At 35.6% G+C, this 25,025-nt stretch overlaps 1 protein-coding gene across 3 annotated transcripts in view; it reads right to left on the bottom strand.

The window, feature by feature from the left end:
• CABCOCO1 (ciliary associated calcium binding coiled-coil 1) overlaps positions 1-19,979 on the bottom strand; it is a 123,349-nt gene extending 103,370 nt beyond the window's left edge. For all 3 annotated transcript variants that reach the window (XM_029931735.1, XM_029931736.1, XM_029931737.1), the window contains exons 1-3: positions 19,863-19,979; positions 6,793-6,896; positions 1,648-1,817 (exon numbers count right to left, since the gene is read on the bottom strand). In XM_029931735.1, coding sequence (XP_029787595.1) covers positions 1,648-1,817; positions 6,793-6,896; positions 19,863-19,943 — 355 coding nt within the window. In that variant the 5' untranslated portion in view covers positions 19,944-19,979. The remainder of the gene's footprint in view (positions 1-1,647; positions 1,818-6,792; positions 6,897-19,862) is intronic.
• Between the last annotated feature and the right edge of the window lie 5,046 nt (positions 19,980-25,025).

The following is a 25,025-nucleotide window of genomic DNA, read 5'->3' as shown; positions in this document are numbered from 1 at the left end:
TGTATAATTTCATTCTAAAATTTCCATTTGTTTCTTCTTTATACCTTCCATTTATTTCATGATTCTTTTTAACACTTATTTCAATGGTGTCCATGATTGTTCATTTAAGCACTTTTATAATACCTTTTGTGAAGTCTTAAACATATAATCTCAATATCCATTTCACCTTATTGTCAGCATCTATTTCTTATTATTTTTCATGCAAGTTGAGATTTACATGACTCCCTGTTTGCCAAGTAATTCCGGCAACAGTGCTGAAAGATTATTGTTTAGGGATATATAGTACTCAAAGATTCTATAAAAATTTGTTCTTTGTTTATGAGGGGGAAAAATAGCCATAGTCTGTCTGATCAGTCAGTTAATATCATACAATTCTTTTTCATTATAAAGTGTAATTATTTTTTTCTTCCTCTGGTACTGTTATTTATCTGTATCATGGCACTACTTAATTATATATAAGCAAAGATAAAATTCTCCCACTTGCAGAGAAGGAAAATAATGTTCTCTTTTTCTCACATACAAGAACTAACTCTTCCCTTGTAAGGCTGATTAGGAGCAGGAAGGGTGCATAAAGCAGGAGTGGCTTCTCTCTTAGCTTTGCTAACTCACTTAAAATTTCTCCTCCTAGAAACTGATACACAGGATGTGACCACAAAAAGGCATCCATATATTTTGCTACCGTGATGGTGAGAATTCTTTAGGGGGAGCAAGGTCTTGGACCTGCTCAATTTTTAAAAAAGAATTAAAAACAAGCCAACAACCAAAAATAAAAGTTTTAAAAAAGGAAGGATGGAAGGAAGGAAGGAAAGAAGAAGGGAAGGTAGGAGCTATCAATTGACATAAGCATTTCTTCCAACTGAGACACAAATACTTTCACGTTTATAGTGCTCATGGCCTTTTCATTATATTGAAGTTCTGCCACTTCACAGCCTGCAACCCTGTTCTCTGGACTACTTGCTCAGCTCTGAGATAGTGGTTATAATACCTCCGATGATGAAGTTGCTCTGAGATTCAATAATGCATGTTAAAATTAGAATCAAACATAGTGCCTAGCACACAGAATTGGCAATATATCAGTGATAGATTTCCTTCTTTTCTTCCTTCCAAGAAGCAATTCTATTTTTTCTGAAACAAAATTTATAACATTTAAAAGTGCTCTAAGGAAGAATTTCCAAATTTCCTATAGTAACTCATTCTAATGTTATGTAAGAAAAAAGTCACAAAATCTAAGTGGATATGAGTAATGTCTATTTAATAGGGTTTGGATATTGACTAAAGTACCTCCTTTCATTAATCATTCTCAGTTACACAGTAATACCTGTAGGTTAGATGAAATGAAAACAGCTCAAACAATTAAAAAATACCTAAATAAATGTGAACAACTTGATATTTTTGGGATAGATGGCTTTGACAAGATTTTTAAATGGAGTTAACATATCTTTGGCAAGTTAATTAAAAGAATGTTAGCATTATTTAATTCTATTTGAAATTTTATACCTTAATGAGGTATGAACTGTATCTTTGATCTACCTGGAAAAAAACCATAATTTTCATTAAGGGAAATACAATAAAATTAGAAACTTTTACTCAAGAACATTAATTTAGACAGTGGACTAAATTTTTTAAAAGAAAAAATAATCTACTTACTTCTAAGATTATGAAGTAACGTATCTAGTAAAGTCATAAATTTTGAATATTGAATAACAGAAAAGTCCATTCCTCTAGCCCACAAAAATCCAGATACATAATAATCTAGTAGAATGGCTTCCTTTAAACAGGTTTGAAGGTTTTTGAAATTTAAAAACTTTTTCAGTTTTCTGTAAGGAAAAGAAAAATCCAGACATTAAAATCATATTAGAGAACAGTCTCTTTTCTAAGTTTTGAAAACACAGCTATTTTTCTTGAATTAGAATTCTATAATGCCCTTAATCTAAAAATATCCCTAAGTTATATCAAAATCTTAAGTCTAAAATGACATTCAAAAGGGAAATAGAAAAGAAAGTAATGGAAACAAGAGAGAGAAGAAGAGAAAGAGATGAAGAGAACAAGCATGAGTACTCTTTTTGGTCTTCTTTTAATTCTTCTCTTCACCTTCCTCTTCTTCTTCCTCTTTGTCTTCAAAGCGCAGTAACTTTACTAGCATTTTTTTCTCAAAAATTCAATTCCTTTTTCCATTTTTACAATCAAATTTATTTCTGACAATTTTCTGGAACTATATTATTAAATAATTGTTCTGTTTTGTTTTTTAATATTTATTTAGAGAGAGAGAGAGGGAGAGAGAAGGACAAAGAGAGAGGGAAACATAGAATCCCAAAAGAGTCCGCAACTGTCAGGGCAGGAGCCTGAAGTGGGTCTCAAACTCATTAACCATCAGATCATGACCTGAACTGAAATCAAGAGTCAGACACTTAACTGACTGAACTACCCTGAAATACATTCATTTGCATTTTCTTTGCCTGCCAGGTTGTACCTCCCTATTCTTCAGCTATTTTTTTTTAGATGTCTTTGTATACATATTCCTTGTTTTGTACTCAAATCTGGCCATGTGACAAGCTATTTTCTGTACAAAATAAGTTTGTGCCAATTATTCCAGGTTATTACTCTTTTTTCAATTAGTGAATTTAAAAGAAAAAAAATTGTAAGATAGGTTCTCGTTACCATCACATAAACAATCTATTTCTTGTAAATATGGCAATTATCTGTTCCAAGCCTGTGCCTCCTGGTCCTGCTGTTGCAAACAGGGTTCTTAAAATGGCACTTCAGGCTTTTCTTCTGGTCTAGGAGAATATTTATCTTTTTTAGCTCATTCTAAGATCTTCAATTATGTGTAGTCTTCTTGTTCTGTCTCCTCCACTTCTGCTTTATCTATAATGCTTCTGGCAATCATCCTCACATTTTGTACTCTGGATTTACAATATTCTCCTTGTTTGGACAAAGAAGGGATTGGTATTTCCTCATTGCTTATATGTGATTTCTGAAGGAGTGTGTGTGGGTGTGTGTCAACTTTATACTGCCATTTTCAAAAAAAAAAGGAAATCTTTATTATTCATAGTACTGAAATAGATTTTATGATCAAAACAATAAATACAGCAGGATTAAACAAGTTTGGGAACAAATGAGGTTGGTGTTGTGTTTAACTCTCTAACATCCATCTAATCCATAGTGATACCAAAGTAGACCTCAATGCCAAAAGTGCATTCTGATTCTTCTAAACCAACTATGATACTCTCACCCCTTTTCCATAATGCCATATAATGGCATTCTGCATATGGTATTCTCTATGGTGAACTATCAGTCTTTGGTGAACACTCTCCTAAAAGTATTCGAATTTATAACTAAGGGTAAGGTTCCCTTTCTTCTGTGGAAGAAAAATATAAAAATGTAAATAAGTACATTTGATTGCTACTGGTAGCCATCTTATAATCAAAAGAAGAATCCATCCTAAAATTATACTCATTTCTTGATGATACTACTTGAGTCAATCAACTCTGGAGTAAATCTATCTTTGAAAGTTCTGTTATGTATATTTTATGTAATATATAACATTTTCTTCTGTTTCCAACTGTTTGTCTTCCTTCTAACGGTACTCTTCATCTGCCATCTCCACACTATGTTTTTTTAAATCTTAAACATTTGACCTAAATAGTTACATGTGTTCCTTGCTTTTCATTTTCATTTTTTTGTGTTTTACTATATGTAAATGAAGGCGAGTATTTGGCTAAGAATACCTTAGGGAAACTTCTTTGACTTCCCTCTATCTTTGCTCTCCCTCATCCCCCTCCACCATTTCCCCTAGTACCATTTGTATCTTAACCTTCAACTTGAGTTGGAGGGCTGAATATTGACCATTTCCATTCTTTGTTCAGTCATTTCACCCCAAAGGAGATTATGCAGGAAAGCATCGGGAGTAAGATGCTACCACAGTCTGAATGCAAAGCTTCCATATATTTTACTGGCAAATTTGTAAGTTTTTCCTCAGGGGTAAGAAGAGATGGGACATGGGAGAGGGGAGAGATGGCTACAGTTGTGGCATTAGAGATTGCAGGAAAAGAGAAAGATGCTTAACAGGGATTTAGGAAATTGTGCTATAGTGATAGGTGATGAAACTATCTACTTTGTCTCACCAAGAATTCCAGTGAAAGTATTACATTATTCCTACATGCTCTTGAAATTGAAGTGCATCCTATTTTTTAAATATGATGCCATGCAGAGATAAGCCTTAAGGCATGAGCTAAACAGCTCATGGAGGCCCAGTTATGGAAAGGTTATTAAACAATCTCTCAGGGCTATTTCTGTGTTTAAATAGTTATTTTCAATTTAGTCCTTATCCTTTTTTTTTTTCAAAGAGGATTTGGGTGGATCTGTAAAAAATCAGAGTTACATTAAAAGCATGGATGATTGATAATAGGAGATCATGAGAAATGGTATGTAGATATTTAACTTTACTTGAAGTGTACTCTAGAAATATGTTTTAATGATACTATAATGTATCATTTGGTTGGCTGCTTTAAAATTTTTATTGTTAAAAGGTAAGGAAATGTACTGATTTCCTGTAATTTATTTAAATAGGTTTATAGCTTTGTAGACTGTATGATTTTGGTATACTTCTGTCACTCAGTGACAGGATACCTAAATTATATTTCTGTTGTTTTGAAAGGTATATAATCCCCATTTATAATAATGCTATTTTAAATGGGAAATGAATGATTGACTGCAAATATTTCAGGATTACTGTTATAAAAATAATATAAAAAACCTCAAGAAAATTACTTTGCAAAGAAATGGCTCCTGACATAACACTGTCATTTAACCAAAATTGATACCCTGAAATCCGAAATTACTTCAGGTGAATTCTATTAATAAGAAAATCTAACAGGTCAACCTGCATTGAACCTAGCTGTTTTTATACTGCTAATTTCTGTATCACCCTCTGTATCATTTTTTAAGTTTTTAATGTTTTACTTATTTTTGAGAGAGAGAGAGAGAGAGAGAGAGACAGCACAGCAGGGGAGGGTCAGAGAGAGAAGGAGACACAGAATCAGAAGACAGGCTCCAGGTTCTGAGCTAGCTGTTGGCACAGAGCCCGATGCGAGGCTTGAACTCACGAACCCTGAGATCATGACCTGAGCCAAAGTCGGACGCTTAAAAGACTGAGCCACTTAGGCGCCCCCTCTGTATCATTTCCTTTATCTTAAATGTCACTTATTAAAGGCTGAAAATACTTTTAAAATTTAAATATTTAATAACAAACAGAGCTAATAAGTGGGAAAAAGAACAAGACTGTCACACAAGGTAGATGATGCAGTATAAATTAAGATTTGGTAAGAAATAAGTCTAAAAAGAATTTGTTTGCAATATATTTTATTTAATATTAATCACATTATATAACATCTTTTAATATTTAGTACAAATAAATTGTAAAATATATTAAATATATGTCATTTGCATCATATTATTTTGCCCAGTATCAAATAACCTATGTTTTGCATTTCAATGACCAACAAAATTTGAGATTACCTAGAAATGGAAAATAATATTTTATTTACTAAGAACATATAATCAGTGATACCAATACAATGAATGCTACTAATCGCTTCTGACACTAAAAATCAGAATTGTGATTATGATGGTAAATGGTAAAATCATCATGAGATACTTATTTAAATATATGTGAAATTTTTAATTTACTGGCTAATACTTATATAGATAGTAAGCAGTATGGCCAAATCACAGATCACCAGGATTTCTAGCAGGACTCGTAGACCCTGAAGGTGTAGAGCATTCTGGGAAAAGGTCAGTCAGTGTCATTTGCCTACTCTTAATATAGCTTCCCTTCTCAGATTTCTCTTCCACTAGTATATCTGTCATATTTCTTTCTCAGTAGCAAATCACCTCTATTTCACAATATTTGTAAGATTTGCAAATGATAGCCACTGACAGAGTCATTTTCTATTTGTCCATGATGGTCCACAATACCCTGCTAACATTTGGACAATGGGCCTGCAGAAATCTTACATGAGACATTATAATCCAGAACATCACATCATTTCCACTCTCTACACATTATAGTCAATAAGGCTTCCATTATTAGAGCAACATACTTTTAAAATGACTGATTACTCAAAACATGTTTTAGGAACTTGTGTGTTAGATGTAACTGACTAGAGTTCTAAGTAAATAATTTGCTACAGAAATCAATGGCCTTAAGAATGAGAAGTATATATATTAGAATTGTTGCCCAATTCAGTTTTATTCACATTTTTAGGCAAAATATATGAAATCGGAATGTTTAGTATAGCTTCATATCTGATAAAAATCACAGGTAGATGGCGAATACTCAGGATTTCCAAAATATTAAAATGTGTTAATTATTAATATTACAAAAAATACAACTTATTCTTGTCATGATGAGACAGAAGACCTAAAGGTTATTATGCATATTGATAGTTTTATGAATGAGAAAGAAAAGCAGCAGAAGACAGCATATGTTAAGGGCTGCTTTTATAATATAATAATAAATCCCTACTCTCTGTTACCATTAACACGTTGATCTGAAAGACATTTCCTCCATATAGAAGATAGCTGAGTAGTGTAAAAAGTCAGTTGTTTGAGAATTTTCGTGTTCCAGACTCTGGATAAAGATATTTATATATAAATCTCCAGAGTATGTATATTTACATGATATAACAACTCTTTTTTAAAAAGTGTAAAATATCTCATAGCATATCATGGTCATTTATAGATTCAGAAGTAGAACTGTTCCAGATTTAGTTGTAATGTTGAAATGCTTACTGTTGAACTCCATCTACGTCTTCTGTTAGCATTTCAGTGATTTGAGCAACTGAAAGAAAATCTGGAGACAGAATCTTTTCATGCTCCTGGAATTCAGCATCTCTCTACCAAAAGAAAAAAGAAAAGAAAAAAGTAAGAAAGGAAGGAAGGAAGGAAGGAAGGAAGGAAGGAAGGAAGAAAGGTAGGAAGGAAGGAAGGAAGGAAGGAAGGAAGGAAGGAAGGAAGGAAGGAAGGAAAGAAGAAAGAAAAGAAAGGTGCAATGAGTTATTTCAATCACATGTTCTATGTATTAATCCAATGATATGAAAATTTGTTCTGTGTCTTAGTTGCAATAAGAAACAAAATTTAAATACAACAGTGTTCCAGATGGTCATTTTTCTCTTCTGTTCTCAAGTAATGGTACCTCTCTTCCGAAAAGTTGAATGTCTAATTAATTTGTTTTTTTATACAAATTTAAAACTGGGTGATGGCTTTCAATTAACAAATTTCTTTTTGGTCTTTTATTTTTTTCATCATGATAGTGTACTCTTTAATACCCAGCCCCTATTTCCCCCATCCCTCCGCTGCCCTACCTTTTGGTAGCCATAAGTTCTCTATAGTGAAGTCTGTTCCACATTTTGTCTCTTTTTTTCATTGTTAGTTTCTTTTGTTTCTTAAATTACACACATAAGTGAATCATATGGTATTTGTCATTCTCTGATTTATTTCACATAGCATTATATTCTCTAGCTCTATCCATGTTGTTGCAAACAGCAAAATTTCATATCTTTTTTTTAGGCTGAATTTGTGTGTTGTGTGTGTGTGTGTGTGTGTGTGTGTGTGTGTGTGTGTGTGTATACTGCCTCTTCTCTATCCATTATCAATCAATGGACACTTTGGCTGCTTTTATAGTTTGGCTATTGTAAATAATGCTTCAATAAACATAGGGTGCATGTATCCCTTTGAATTAGTGTTTCTGTATTTTTTGGATAAATACCTGTAGTGTAATTGCTGGTTCACAGGGTAGATCTATTTTTAATTTTTTGAGGAATCTTCATACTGTTTTCCAGTGACTGAACCAGTTTGCATTCCGACATATAGTGCATGAAGGTTCCTTTTTCTCTACATCCTCACCAACAATTGTTATTTCTTATGTTTTTGATTTTACCCATTCTGACAGGTTTGAGGTAATATCTCATTGTAGTTTGATTTGCATTTTCCTGATGATGAGTGATACTGAGCATCCTTTCATGTGTTAGTTGGCCATCTGGATATTTTCTTTGGAGAAATTCTATTCATGTCTTCTGCCTGTTTTTAATGGGATTATTTGTTTTGGGGATATTGAGTTTTATCAGTTCTTTATATATTTTGGATACTAACCTTTTATTAGATGTCAGTTGCCAACATCTTCTCCCATTAGTAGGTCACCTTTTAGTTTTGTTGATTGTTTCATTTGCTGTGCAGAAACTTTATTTTGATGTAGTCCCAACAGTTTATTTTTGCTTTTATTTCTCTTGCCTCAGGACACATATTTAGAAAAATGTTCATATAGCCAATGTCAGAGAGATGACTTCCTGTACTCTCTTCAAGGATTTTGATGGTGTCAGGTGTCATATTTAGATCTTTAATCTATTATAAGTTTATCATTGTTTATGGTGAAAGTGGTCCAATTTCATTCTCTTGCATGTGGCTGTCCAGTTTTCCCAACACTATTTGTTGAAAAGACCATCTTTTTCCCATTGTACATTCATTCCTCCTTTGTTGAAGATTAATTGACCATACAACTGTGGGTTTGTTTCTGGGTTTTTTGTTGTATTCCACTGATCTATGAGTCTATGGTATGCCAGTATCATACTGTTTTAAGTACTACTGCTTTGTAATATAACATGAAATCTGCAATTGTGATATCTCCACTTTTGTTTTTCTTTTTCAAGATTGCTTTGAGTATTTGAAATCTTTTGCGGTTCCATACAAATTTTAGGATTGTTTATTCTAGTTCTGTAAAAAATGCTGTTGGTATTTTGATAGAGATTGCATTAAATCTGCAGATTGCTTTGGGTAGTACAGACATTTTAACAATAGTTGTTCTTCCAAACCATGAGCATGGAATGTCTTTCTATTTCTTTGTGTCATTGTTTATTAGTGTGTTATAGTTTTCAGAGTATAGATATTTTACCTCTTGGCTTAAGTTTATTCCTAGATATTTTATTGTTTTTGGTAAAATTTTATATGGGATTGTTTTCTTAATTTCACTTTCCACTGCTTCATTATTAATGCATAGGAATGCAATAGATTTCTGTACATTGACTTTGTACTCTGTGACTTTACTAAATTGATTTATCAGTTCTTGCAGCTCTTTGGTGGGGTCTTTCAGATTCTCCCTCTCTCTCTCTCTCTCTCTCTCTCTCTCTCTCTCTCTCTATATATATATATATATATATATGTGTGTGTGTGTGTGTGTGTGTGTGTATATGTGTGTGTGTGTATATATATATATACACACACACACATATATATAGTATCACATCATATATATATTATATATATGCATACACATACATATATATATAGTATCACATCATTTGCAAATAGTGGGTTTTACCTCTTCCTTACCAATTTGGATGCCTTTTATTTCTTTATGTTGTCTAATTGCTATGACTAGGACTTCCAGTACTGTGTTGAATAAATGTGGTGAGTGGACATCCTTGGCTTCTTCCTGACCTGAGGGGAAGAGCTCTCTGTTTTTCACCATTGACTATGATATTGGCTGTGGGTTTTTCTTATAAGGCCTTTATTATGTTGAGGTATGTTCCCTCCAGACCTACTTTGTTGAAGTAGGAATAGATGTACTTTGTCAAATGCTTTCTTTGCATCTATTGAAATGTTCACATGGTTTTTATCCTTACTCTTATTGATGTGATGTATCACATTGATTGTTTTATGAATACTGAACCACACTTGCATCCTGGGAATAAATCACACTTGATTGTGGTATATGATTTTTTAAATATATTATTGGATTCGGTCTGCTGATATTTTGTTGAGGATTTTTGCATCTTTATTCAAGAGCAATATTGGTCTGCAATTCTCTTTATTTGGTGGTGTCTTTATCTGGTTTTGATATCAGAGTGATACTGGCCTCACAGAATGAATTTGGAAGTTTTCCTTCCTCTTGTATTCTTTTGGTATAGTTTGAGAAAAATAGGTGTTAATACATCTTTAAATGTTTGATAAATTTTGCCTGTGAAGCCATCTGGCCTTGGACTTTTGTTTATTGGGGATTGGGTATTTTTTTTGATTACTGATTCAATTTTATTGCTGGTAATTGGTCTGTTCAAAATTTTCTTTTTTTTTTTTTTTTTTCTGTGGCAGGCTACATGTTTCTAGGAAATTCAACAAGGAGAGAACCACCCGGCAGTGACCAGCCTGCCAAATGTCTCACCCCTATAAGCTGAAAACCCAGTGCAACCATGGGTAGCATGGTCACTTCTTTATTCTAAGAGTCTTGGTCCTCAACAGGATTGTCCACCAATCATCAACACAATACCAACATCCCAGAATTGCCATGAGGACACATCTACCCAGCATTGGAAAAGAAAGAAAAAGAGTTAGAAGTTGGAACTCTCTTCTAGGGAAAGCATGTGGTAGATCAAATGTGCTGCTTATGGAGAGGACTTCCCAGAGTTACTAGTGGGCTGATCTTCCCGCCATATGTGTCTTGGTTTCTCCCAGCAACAGTCTAAAACCACTGTGGGGGCTGGGGGTACTGGATGATCAGTTTTATGTGTGCATTCCTGGCAAGCCAAAAATGAATTATCATGGGGGAAATTCTCTCTATGGGACTGACACTTCCCTGGGTTGTGAGACATCTAAGAACACCTTCTTGTGGGAAGAAACAAGTGTCCTTTGTCTCTGGAGCTAAGTGATTCAGTCTCTTATACTAGCTAATGGCCTTAAGAAAAACTGTCCAAGAACTGAACCAGAGTCTTATGATTAAAGTGAGACTAGTTTCAGGACCAGCTAAAGAAATTCAGAGCACAAAGAAAATAGGGAGTAAGAACAGGTCCCCAGATCAGTTCTCCCAGTTTTTCTTTTCCCCAGTGAATAGACCAATTACACAGAGAAGCACAGAGAAATAAATTATATCAGCATTAAACCAACTCTGTTTCCTAGAGGAAGAACTTAAAGGTCAAACTGTCCTCAAAGGTCAAACTGTGCTGTGCAGACTTAATTTGGGGGTACAACTGTTTTTCTGAGGGTCCCCTCATAAACACCAAGGTGATGCAGGCAGTCCAGGTCCAAAACTGGCCATTCAGGTGGGTCCTTGGCTTCTCACAGGATGGAAATCAAACATGAACCAAGAAGAAGAGCAGAGTTTAATAAAGACATAGAGGGAACAAATACAGATAGAGAATCTGGAAAACTCAGAAAGGAAAAGAAGCCTGAGCCCCATCTTTGCCTGAATACTCTGGAGTTTTTATGGAGGACAATGGTATGGAGTATGCATCCTCTCAGGCATCTAGGAACCGATAAAACAAGAATGAGTCAATACACAGACTTTAAAAAGTATCTACATATTCATCATTGTGCTTGGGGTTCAAGAAGAGGCAAAGACAAGTTAAAAAAAAAACAGTTGCTAGCCTCGATATCTTTACATCTAGTGGAAAGAACAAACCAAGGGTTATTTTAAGACAAGAAAATAAAATGAAAAGTGGTCCATAATAAAGAAACAAGAACAGAGACAGGCCAAGGAAGGCTATAGATAGGAGTCCAGGAATGGACTTGGTGAGATTGGGCAAGAATGATGCCCCAGGTGAATAAATAAGCAATAGGTTACTTGGGAACTGGTTCTGTAAATATCAAATAATTCACACAGTGGTGCCTTGGATACAAGTCAGGGACTAGCTGGATCTAAGTGGAAAGTGGGCATTGGGAACATATTGTGGGAGATCTCAAATTTAAAAATTAAATAAATATTTACTCATTACAAAATGCAAGATACTGCACAATAGATCACAAATATTTTAGACCTTGTCAAAGAATGACGGGCTGAAGAATTTGTTCTTAATAATATAGGAAGGAACCCGTGAAGTTTTTTTAGCAGTCAGGTGACAAGATAAAATTGTGCTTTAAGGAAAGGTAATTTGTAGGAGGGTGAAGGAAAGACAGGAGTAGAGAAAGGACATAGAGGAGAGTTCAATGAAAAGGTCTTTGAAACAGTTCAAGAATGAGGCATCCTAGCAGCGTGCATGAAAATAAAGGGGTGAATGCAACATATTATATATGGGGGACTACAAAAGGAAATAATGAATGGAGAGTATGAGTTTTTTAAATAGATGACTGAAAAAGAAAGGTGGTGATTCTTAGGTCTCCAATAGCACCTATGCCACTTTTGTGTGACCAGGCATCCTCTCTGAGGATGTGTTAAAAGGTTTCAGGCCCTGCATCTAAACACAATACTTATGGATACAGTATCGTTTCACCGCCTGTTCAACCCTTAGTCAAGTCCTTTTGTTCAGAGTACAGTCTATAAAAACCATACGTGGCACTCTCATTATATCAATAAAAACGGAAGCGATGGAAGATGATGCTGGTTTCAGGGAGGCAATGTGATGAGTTTGATTTCAGTGGTTGAGTTTAAGTGGAATATGCATATCAAGGAAGAAATACTTAGAAGGTAATTAGAAATGATGGACTCAGAAAGGTCAAGTTTATAAATGTTGCTTTAGGAGCCACTCCAAGTGTGAGAATGGATGAAACTGCCCAGAGCCAGAGCATGAGGAGAGCAGCTGTGAATGGGGGATAGAAGAGGTGACTGAGAAGCAGAGGTAGGAAGCAGGAGCTCCACAAAAAAAAAAAAAAAAAAAAGTAAGATGGGGTGGAGCAAATGTTTTCAATTCAACAAATGGTTAATTATCCTTCAATGTGAATGGGTTCCAATAAATAACAACAGCAACAAAATGCTTTGCTATAGTTAACAAGTTCACATCCCACATTTTCCTTATTTCTTTTCAAGAGTAGAAAAATCCCAAAGCTAATACTTATTGGTAATGGTAATCATCTTAATGTTTGTAATTTAATATTAGATTCTTGCATTTTTATTTTTAAAAATCTAATTTAGATACACAATATGCTACTTTTATTAGCTATCTTTTTGTAACTCAGTGTTAGCAAATTAACCTAAACTAGGTCATTCTTTTAGATTATAAACTCAGTTAAGAAAAAAAATACTTTTAGTACCTAATATAACATCTTGCATCTAGTAGGCCCTCAGATACTTGTAAATTGAGTTATATGCACTCAGTTTTGGGATAGGATGGTATTTTAGTCTGTAATGTATGACTACATATTTGTTAAATGTTTTTTTGTTATGTTTTTTATTATTGGCAGTAAAGTATAATTACTCCTGTAGTGACAACTCCATTAGACTACAAATTCGTCAGGGAATTCATATTTTTTACTTCAATCCTTTACTTCTTCTTGAAATTCTGCAGATCCTAGTTATGTCAGTATGGGCTGTTAATCTATTGTCTGAATTCATCTCTATCATTTGATGACAATAGATGACAGAGCATAATGAACAGTGGGACTTGGACTTGGAGGGCTCATGAGGATTTGACTACTAACTAATTTTATGATTTACAGTAAGCTGTTTGAACCTAGGTTTGAGTTCATGTTAAAAAGTCATTTTGATATTTTAATACATAAGATTGCTCTCATTATTAATGAATAAAAATATGCATGAAAAGTACATTGTACAGACATTCAGATAAATTTTATTAGATGCGAAATGTTCTGGAGAGAAGAAAATAGGTCACACAAGAGCTGTCTGAAAGAGAATAAAACAATCTTAAACCTTTTTTAACAATAATAATTCTAGCTAAAATGCTTATATTAGTGTCTCCCTTTTTGCTAAAACTCAATAGCTTAAGATAATCATCTTGCAGAAGGGCTTGCCTCTGGTTTTGTTGTTGGTTCTTTTGTTGTAAATTGAATTCCTGAACCCATTTTTAACTAGAACTCTTTTTTGTTTGTTTATATACTGCCTTGTACTTGGAAGAATATAAGATGGTAAAAAAATCTTTAATCTTTCAACACATATACTCTGATTTATAAAAATTAAAGATACAATAGAAAATTCATGAATAGCCTAATAAAAATGTGGATATATAATTTGGTTTTCTCTGTAAAATTACATCTCTGACTAGAAAAAGATGTAAGCTGAATTTCACTGTAACTCATTTTACTCCACCACCTGGTGGATTTTAGCAATTATTCCAGAAGCAATAAAATTGTAAGCTTGATATTATTTGCCAGATAATCTTGTCTCTGAATTTTTTCTCTAACTCACCTAAACTTTCCACATTGTATATATGCCTTTCTTCTGGAATTAAGCTTTCGGGGCATCTTTCTGCCCATCACTGCTTATCTGTCAAAAGATTCTTAATAAATGTTCATTAAAAGAAGTATAACACAGTTCATCAAACATGACTAAAGAGGGGTTTCACAGTCCAAGAGAACATAGACTAGTCTTCTCCGCAAGCATGAAAATAAATGAACCAAGTAGGAGCACTGTGGTGAGCCATGTCAGAGCCTAAGGCAAAGGAAAATACCAAGTACTACTGATGCTGTCTTTATTTAAAATTTTGATCCATTATGGGCTTTTTGTATTAACTTTCAATTTTTTTAATGCCTTCAATTAAAGTTCAGCTTGTCTACTAAATTTTTGGCATCCCTTAATTTTGTGCCCAAGGAGATGGCCTCACTTGCCTCACTACAGTCCAGGCCATCCTAAGGAGCCAATGTAAGAAAAAGAAAAATACATTTTTAAATAATAGATGAAAGAAGGATAAGTGAAAACAAGAACTAGGTCTTTAAAATAATGAATAAAATAGGCAAAAACCTTTGGCAAATGTGATTAAAAGAAAATAAATAAATATATGCCACATTATATGGAAAGAATACATTTGGAAATGTATATCCAAATACACCAACAAGACAAGAGGTGATTTCCTAGAATACAGAAGTTATCAAATTTGAGCAAGGGAGAGGGAATGGAAATGACCAAATTAAACTGGAAGTGTACTTTTTAAAAAGTCATCATGCCCACAAAGTTGTACGCTTGAAGTTCTATCTAACAATCAGGATACATATTCTGTTAGTCTAATAATTACAGACTATAGACAACTTATTTTTAAGAAGTCAGCATAGCCCACACAGAAAAACCTAAACTAGAACAAAATGGAAATTATAAGCCAAAATCATTAATGAATTCAGATGCAAAAATTTTAATTAAAATATTATCTTAGCGGGGCACCTGGGTGGCTCAGTCGGTTAAGCATCCGGCTTCGGCTCAGGTCATGGGTTTGAGCACCGCGTCGGGCTCTGTGCTGACAGCTAGCTCAGAGCCTGGAGCCTGTTTCAGATTCTGTATCTCCCTCTCTCTCTCTGACCCTCCCCTGCTCCAGCTGTCTCTCTCTGTCTCTCAAAAATAAATAAAAAGCATTAAAAAAATATTATCTTAGAAAGTTGTATCCAACAGTGCCCTAAAAAGAAAAATAAGCTATGACTAAATAGGCTAATTTCAGAGATGCAAGGATGGATCTTCATTAACAACTCCAGCATACTTTTTATGTCAAATTAAATGATAAAAATGGAATAATTATATAAGTAAATAACAAGCAGGTATTTGCTGGAATTCAGCAGCAAAACTCTTAGTAAATGATGAATAAGAAAAAAAACCTTACATACACAAAAAATTACTTGCCAAAACATCAGATTGAATGGTGAAAAACTGAAGTCATTGTTAGGAAACCAGAAATTAAAAAGGGATCCTGGGTAGTAACATTATTGTAATTTAACACTCTATAAAGAATCTAACTAATATAATAAGAAAACTAAATATGTGGCTTAAATATTAGAAATGAAGAAATAAAAAAATCTTTGTTTAAAGATTACAGGGTTGCACATCTAAGAAACCTGACATTGTACTAATATGGTTTGAGTTAATAAGAAATTTGATAAGATGGTTATATAACACAAATATATAAAGGCCAATGGCTTTTCTCTATTTTAGAAACTAATTAGAAATGGAAATGATAGAAACTTCATTAAACTATACTTGGTTATAAATATAATAAGAAAGTTATAGACCTAAAGAAATTATAAACTTTATCAAAAGTTTAATAAAAAGGATTAATAAAGGAGATTTGCTGGAAACCTTCAAATTAAAAAAATGAAATCCTCCCTACATTATAAATGTAATATGATGAAAATTTTGAATCTCAGTTGTACCATTCTGGAACTTTACAAAACAATTTTTTAAAATTATGCAAGAATACATACATCTTCAAAAAGAAAAATGATGAGCAAAACCTTTCCAAACTAGGTCACTGGAAAAGAAAAGAATATTAAAAATATGTATGTACAATACATATAAATTTTTAGAAATTCAAAAAACATATATATATATACATACATACATACATACATATAAATTTACACATAAATGTATACACATATGTTTGGATTCTCTATTCTCTTCCACTATTCCACTATCCTTGTGTTTATTCACATGTACATACACATGTGATAGTGACAGTCAGTCCATTTTCAATGGGAAAGGAGGATGGTTTTTTAGTAAATGAAGCTGGCATAACTGATGGCTTACGTCTAGAAGAACATAAAATTAGATCCTCATTTCAAATATCTCAAATATAACTATCAAAAATTAATTTTAGCAATGTGAAAGACCTGACTGTAGTAAAATAAAGCTTTATATATTAGAAAAAGAGTAAAGTTTACTTGTAAAACCTGAAAGAGTTGAAGAGAGGAGAAGCAGGACTTTTAAAATGAGACAGGAAACTCAAAGACCACCAGTTAAAAAGAAAGACAAGTCTGAATGTCTGTCATATCTCCACATCCACAGCCACTATTGCCAGAGGTTCTAAGTATTTTATAAATAATACTACCACATGTTAACATTTTGAAGAATATTAGTACTGTCTTTTCAACAATATTTTTAAAAGGAATATTTTTGGCATCCTCCCTATGGTCCTGCTCAGGTTTTCCTGTGTTATGAAAAGGTTTCAATAAATATCTCTTGAGTGATACAGAAATCACAAAACTCTGATCATCTTGCTGCTCATGGTAAGCCCCAAGAGTTTCTCTCCAACCTGTTGATGATGGAGTGAAGGCTGCTTTCAAGGTCTGTAGGGAGACCACCTACTGTAGAGAGAATTATCTATGGCCTCTTCCTGGACACGTTAAAGATCTCCAAGACAAGTAACACAATCTTTCCACTCAAGAGCATGTAAGTGCCCTTACTTCAGTAAGTAAGATAAAGTCTCAGAGGCACTGAGTAAATGCTGTCCGTTACGAATGGGGTAAGACTAAGAGACATCATTCAGAAGACTCAATAGGGCAATAATCGTTTATGTTTTCTTTTAGGTCTCCAATGTGAGTTAAAGTATAGTCCTTTTATGCATATACTACTTAAATAATTATATTTCCTGACCAGTATGTTTTTTAAGTTACTAAGAAAGTCAGTTTATGAACAAGCTACTGATGAAAGACTACTGATTACAGTCTAAGTACTCATTTAGAAGCTCATTTATGATTTAATTAATAAACATTTATAAACTTCTTTCATATACTGATATATACATAGCAAACATTTTCAGATTTTGTCATTTTTGTCTGGTCTTTATGCATTTACACAGGTGTCTCCCAAACATTTAGTCTTACCTTCTACAGGTAAGGCATTACTCCCACGTTACTAAAGAAACTGGAATGCAGAATTCACAAAGTTGGCAAAAAGAGTTTATGCAGTGTTACAGAAAAAAACATTTCCTGGGCCTGCATCTCATGTTCACAGTATCTCAACAGATTTTCATCTGTGATAACTACCTTCCCTGGCATATGTCAGACCACCTGTGATTTTAATTAGTTATGTTTTATTGAGTGCCTACTATGTGATTGGGATAATTGGTTGTTTTTATTCTAGGTACTGACTACACATAAGTCTGGAAACTTCAGACTACTGGAAACTTATGCTTTATTTCTGATTGAGTTGGCAGAAAAGGAAATATTTCACTACTCTTTAGTTTAGATGACTTAGATGGTCGACTGGGTGAGTTAATTTGGACAGAATGTATTAGAAATGACACAACAAGGGACTAGGTCTTGGGGGATCAACTGGAAAGAATCTGAGCCAAGTAGAACCTTTCAGTATCTAACTCAAAAGCAGTAGCCTTGGAAACAGACTCTGAGAGAGGGGTCTTTGCCATCTTTTCCATTACCCCCTAAAATACATTGTGGGCACCAGGGGGCTGCAGGCAGGCCTTGTCATTCGACTGAATGCTAACTCTATGGATCAACTGGCTTCTCAGTGACCTACAGGAACTCACTTTCAAAAGAATGGAAAAGGGTGTTCCTACCATGCAGCGTATCAGATGCCTGCTCATTTCAGTACAGGCTGTGAGTACAGCTAAGTGAGTCCAAATTCCATTTTGATTTCTTCAGTCTGTGACTAAGTAAAAGACTGAGCATTTTCTGAATTGCTTGTTACGGGGAATACCTGCTCCTCCAGGAAGTTAACAGATGTGCCCACTGACAGTGCTAACATGGCAGATAATCATCTAAGGTCTATAGCTCATTCATCTGACCCAACCAAAAAAAAGGTGATTTTCCCTCCGATGGAGTACTGCACTTCTTTACATCTTTAAAAAAGATTTCTTTTTTTTAAGTGCAGATTCATTAACCCCAAATCATCAGTCTTCTTGGAAAGGACAAATCTACATGGATAAATAAGTATATGGAAGTGTATAACACCAAATGAGCATTTCTTTAAGTAAGTTTTTGTATATATTTAAGTAACACAATTTAATTGGGAAATTTCCTCTGCCACTTTTGAAACTGTATTACTTACATTAGGGATCACAAGGGAGTAACTAGCTTAGTAACCAGTTTATCATATTAAAATGTGTTTTAATATATGCTAATTTCAAAAGGCTCATAGGAGAGCTAGCATGCTTTAGTGGTCTGCACATAGTATTCAGAAAAATCTTGACTGGGAACAACTTGTATATATCTCCGAAGCACGGCACTAAATTATTGGCTCATGTTTCTTCATTTACAAAGTAGCAGCTAATACTTATCTTCTGCAAACACAGAAAAAAATGTTATTTAGACTATTAAGAGAGTTGAGCATAGCAATGTTAATTATAAAATTATTATGCACCTTCACTCCTAAAAAAACTGAAGACAGAACTCATAGAACACGATGGACTCAGTGTGTGAAGATTTAAACCTTTTTTAGCAATATCTGGCATAGCAGATATGTCCTTAATTAAAGTCATAGGATTCTATGCTTATGAGTAATTAAAGTAACCTAAAACCCATTTATTATTGAGAGCTGATGTGGGAGGGGTCTAAAGAGTTTTGTTTTGTTTTGTATTTTTAACACAGGAAACTACTGGGGCCCCAGGAAGTTAAATAACTTTCCTAACGACAAGCTGATATGGAACTAAGCTATAACCAGAAGGTCGATTTTCCAGCGCCCCTCCTTTGTCCTATCATGCATTTCTTTATTTAGAGAAGTGGCAAAATAATCAGGGAGACACCAAGCCCTGGCCTTCAAATATTAATCAATCTACTAACAATTAAGAGTTATTATTCCATGACATCTTTGAACAATAAGAACAGTGATCATTGCAAAAAGAATTAGTAGCACTTTCCAAAAAGGACTGGCCCATTCAAGTGCTGAGAATCTGAGAAGCGCGCCGTCGTGAGGTCGCCAGGGACCCGAACAGTCCAAAGGAGGAATTTCTACAGTTTTTAGCCTAGGGCACCTCTCCCGGGCGGCGGCAGGGCTCGGAGGCGTCGGGCGGTGCCTCAGCGACCCCCACCGGTGTCTGGCACCCCGGCGCCGCCCCGACGCCAGTCTGGGCCAGCTCTCAACCCGACCTCCCTCCGCGCCGCGCTCCCAAGCCAGGAGCTGGGCGCCTCCCTGGGGACCGACCTCTGCCGGGGACCCTGCCAGCCCGGGGCGTGCGCTCGGGGGTCGCGGATGCGCGGAAGGGGCGGCGTACCTCTAACTCGTGTGTGGTTCCCGCCGGGGCCGTCGCCGCGGGGGTCGTTCCCCCGGGAGTGGTCCCCAAAGTCGTCGTCATTAACGCTCCTCAGAGCTGCGGCCTTAGGTCGCCTAGGCAACCGGGGCGGGGCCGGGGTCTGGGGCTGGGAAACGGATCCCTCAGAGGAGCGGCTTCCGGGTCGGCACTAGGGTCCCTCTGGGAAAGGGCAGGGGCGGGGCGTAGGCAGCGGGAGCCCCGGGGCAGGGGGCGGGGCTGCTCGGAGAAGTGCCCCCACAGCCGGGCTTGGAGTCGTAGGGTAGAGACAGGCTCCTTCCTTTTAGTAAGAGTGAAAGCGAGAAGGGGGCGGGGTGGGCAGGCAATTTAAATGGCAGTATCTAAGGCTAACATAGCAAGTTCAAAATAAATATTAAAGTGAGATATGTTATTGGAACTTAATCATTGATTAGTATTTGAGATTAAGAAATTACTGTAATTTTAAGGTGTTATTGTCATGTTTAGAAGAAGAAAGAACCGTCCTTTTAGAGATACATACTGAAAGATTTAGTGTTGATGGGATGATAGAATGTATGCATTTACTCCAAAATAATGAAGGGGCAGGGATTTGAGTCATTGAGTGGAAGTATAGTAGATGAATCAAGACAGTATGTGGAGGAGGGTGCTCATTACACTATTTTCTCTATTTTAGATATATTTGAAGTTTTCTGTGATAAAAGTATTTAAAAAATATTGTATTTAATGGCAGTATTCCTGTTCTTCTCTGGATGACAATACCTGCTTTGAAAATTCACCATGGGCCACCTGGGAGCTCAGTGGTTTAGCCTTGGACTTCCCCTCAGGTCACAATCTCAGAGTTCACGTTTTCCAGCCCCACATCAGCTCAGTGCTGACAACTTGGAGCCTGTTTCAGATTCTGTGTCTCCCTCTCTGTCTGCCGCTTCCCCGCTCGCATTCTGTCCCTCCCTCTCTCTCTCAAAAATAAATAAAAACATTAAAAAATTTTATCTTGTATTTACCTGTTTGAGGGATTGCTATGCAGAAAGTTTTCTGTAAAAATCAGACATTCTTTTTTAATGTGTGAGGTTTTAACACATTAATATACGAGAATGTTTAGAACAGTGTCTGCCACCTGTAAGTGTTAGATATTATTAGGATTACAGTTTGTATTATACTTCTTCTGACTTCAGTTCACACTGTGCACAGTGGCTGGGATATTTCATCACAGACCTCTTATATTTGCCCATTGCCTTTTAGGTCAAACTGAACATTTGAGCTTCACATAGCCTCATGAGAATTGTGCCCAATCGCCTCACTGTTCAAATTATGCACAGAATCTGTATTATCAGTCTGTGTTCATAAATTCTCTTGTTTTGTGTATGTTTGGCCAATCTTTCAGGTGGATTGTAGTATCTTGATATTTTCATCCCCAAAGAAAGTGGTTTAGTTCTTAATACAGAGTAGTCATCAATAATGTGTTTATGACTTCCAACCCCGTTTAAAAAGGACTACATTAGAACTTCCTCCATTAGTGAAAATATAGTCAGTTTGTAGTGATTGCAGGAGTAAATACAAGAGCTACCACCTAGCAAACTCATTACAATGCTTAATTATTTGATTGTTTCCTTCTGATACTACTTCAAAGAAATTGAAAATAGCAAGTCACCTTCTGCTAGGTGACAGCTCTCCACGTTCTTTATATTTAGCCTTTGGTAAGGTGATAAAGCACTGATTTCTCTAAACCTTCTCTAGTTTCCTCAAAAACTTGATTTATTTTTCTGGCCTATAATTGTCCTGCTATTTCTTTGACAGTTTTTAGGTTTTCTGTGCCCCTTTTTTTAGACTAGATGGATACTCCATTAAAGATGGAATCAATTTTCACAGAAATAGGAGAGTTCCCTCAGAGAGGGGAAAATTGTTTTGTAGGAATTCCATTTTTACTATATTTAATGGTGTAATTTATTGGAGAAGTCGTTTCTGAGGAGGTAATTTAATTTTATGGGACACAAAAGTTTTTGCCCAGTAAGGAGTGGTGTTGAAAACCCATTAGCCTGAAGGTTACTTTTAATCTGCACAAGTTGAAGCTGATTTTAGCCTCCTACTTCTTTTGTAGGGAGGTGCCCACAAGGAAGACAAATCTCAGTAGGTGATGCGCTTTCTTACATGGAAAGGTCAGTTGAGTCTTCCTTCTCAGGTCTCTTTTGAAGATAAAGGCTTCTAACCCAAAGGCTGCAAAATTCCATTTTTTATCTTATTGTTATAGGATGGAAGAGAAAAGGAAACATATGGGTCTTGTAGTTTACAATTATTGTTTGAAAAGACCTTTGACTTTTACCACATCACAGTGAAATATGGGATAGCTTGATACTGTTATTTTGATCAGTTGGCTTGGCCCCTGTTCTCATAAAAGTATTCTCATCCATATACCTATAAACCTGAGCAGAGCACATGTTACAAATAGAATCAGATTTTCTTGATGAGAGGCATTTTCATAATTTTGCCAATTCAACTACTGAATATTTAAGAGAAACCATACTTTTAAATATCCAAGAAACATTTAGGAAAGGACCAGATAATGTTATGATGACTGTTGATGGTCTAGTGTGGCAATATATGGCAGTAAGCACTGACAGTGAAAAGTCCACTGTCTCTAAGGGTGGGGAAACATGTCTACCCCACTTTTCATGGTTCCTGTGGTGTTGGCTCATTTTAGGTATGAATGAAGTTCTTTAACAAAAAATGAAATAACACTTATGTGATTAATGACATATTAGTGTTCAAACAATGTGATTCCCAAGGTCTTCAATCTATTAACACCTGTCATAGTCTTAAGTGGATCAAGCTGGAAAAATTCCAATTTGTCCTATAATGGTTCTGAGACACCACCATTTGTAGATGGAGTTTAGGTTACACATTGTATCTTAGCCTTGAATACATTAAAATTGCTAGATGTAGAAAGAAAATAAATATAAAATGCATTTTAATTTGTAATTGCCTTCATTCTCTTTACATATTTAGTTTTAGCCAAGAAAGTATTCCAATAACTAGTCAATTTTTAAATATATTTAATTTTCTTAACCTTTACCTAATCCTCAAATCTGGTCTCTTCATTCTGATCAAGTGCCTTAATCTGTTCAAATCATATGTGAGAACATTTTAAAGTCTAATAAAACATGTTTAGAAGACAGCATAGTAAACCTACTATAGTAGTATGCATTCTAAGACTGAATAACTATGGAGGGGTAATGATTTCCAATAAACGGTACAATTTTGACATTGTTCATTACCTGCAACTCGTCTTCAAAACTCTATACTCTCCATGGTGGACATATCTGTTATTCTCTCTTTCTCCAATTACTCTCTTCATGGTGGATGCTTATGCTCTTCAAATGAAAACTCTAAGCCTCTTTCCCAAATCAGAAAATTCTCTTTTCATAATCCAGAGACCTCTTTAAAATAGTTTTATAACTTGTTCTTTTTCTCCCTGATCAATTTATTGAAAAAGTAGGATCTTACTCCTCTCTCTCTTTAAACCATTCCATGCCCTCACCTTCTTTGCTCTCCTCAAGCTGTCCCCTCAAGGACTGCCACAGGCTCTGTCTTCCTTGGTGTGTGGACACTCTCTGTTTGCCCTTTTTATCTACTCTTTTCCTTCTCTAGTTGGCCTTGTGCCCTGGAAGTCTGACCATTGTGGATTCCAATAGCTGGATTTACTACATTCTTTGCCCTCTGACTTGTAGTTCAGTTTGGCCAGTGCAAACACCAGCAGGAGGTGAGAGGGGGGACAAGTGAGGTGAGGGTCATTTATTATTCCCTCTCTCCTCCCTGTAGGATTGTAGGTTGGAGGTAGTAGGTTCCTATATCAGAGGACGTTAAGACCACATCCCTTCTTAGCTTCTCCAGAGCTACAGCTCTCTCTGGGTTTTGGTAAACAGCTCCTCTTGCCCCTTTAGGCCTAAGAGAAGTGATGCTTCCCTCCTGCTGCCAGCCCCAGGATTCTTCCCCGTCCCTTGCTGTCTTCCCTTATGTCTTCTGTTCATGTGTTTATAAATAGCTCCTTTACTAAACTTTCCTCAGTTCCCACCTTTTGCCATCTGTTTCCCACTGGTATCTTGACTAATATCAGCAAAGATTAACTCCAGAGCATTTAACACAATGGCTTGCTCCAAACCATTGTGGTCCACCACTGAGTTGTTTTGAAATGAGCAGTATCGTCTATAAGAAATCTCAAATAATTATTTAGGTAGGACTTCACCCCACCCTCACACATTCTCTACCTGAAGAAGCTGCACCCAAGTTCAACTACCCTCAGGATTGATGACAACAAGCAGGGGAGAATTGTAATGACCCATAGGACCTGTGTCATCTATATCCTAAGCAGCTGCTGTCTGTCTCAGACAGCTTGTATAAACTCCCGGCTCCCCGTTTCTAATCTTTGGATGCCAAACAGCCTGTAGAGCCCCACTGTTGACAAAACTTCTTTAAAACTTGTTCTATAAAAAGCAAAATAACAAATCACTTGGGCTTCAGCCCAGGGTTCTGCTCTCTCCATGAATGATGGGAAGTATGGGGGGCAAGTAGTACCTTCTTCTCTTCATACTGATCCTGGCCTTGAAGATCTGACCTTTCCCAGTGAAACCTCTCATGCCATGTGGTATGGCATTCATCTGGAAACTAGGAGAGACACACCAGGCAGGGGAGTGTGCTTCTGAGAATGCATGTGGTTCACAGATTCACTTATTGCAGCACATTTAGATTTATAATCTGTACTTGCACACAAATCGTATTAATCATTTTCATTTATGAATTGCTTTTTATTGTAGTATTTATGTTAGTAGTTTCATCATTCCCTTTATGCTTCAGTGAACTACTTTTGAAGAATCAATCCTTAATGGCGGACTGGTAATTTAATGCAAAAAATAAAAAAACACACCAAGTTACACCTAGGCAATGACATACATAGTAAGTGAAGTGTTTATGCTTTAGCTGACAGAAACTGCACCCTGTTTCCAGAATGTTGACCAAGGAGCCTGATCCAAATTCATAAAGTGCAAGCAGAATCTCTAACACATGATTTGAGTTAGCCATAAAGAATTTTTGTAAAAATCGAAATTCATCTTATATTTTACATGTGTCAAATTTGTATGATCCAAATAGTTGCATTGA

Source organism: Suricata suricatta, chromosome 2 (genome assembly GCF_006229205.1).
Source record: "Suricata suricatta isolate VVHF042 chromosome 2, meerkat_22Aug2017_6uvM2_HiC, whole genome shotgun sequence".
Taxonomy (NCBI): domain Eukaryota; kingdom Metazoa; phylum Chordata; class Mammalia; order Carnivora; family Herpestidae; genus Suricata; species Suricata suricatta.
Note: the sequence above shows the minus strand (reverse complement) of the source record. Positions and strands in the feature narration are given on the sequence as shown.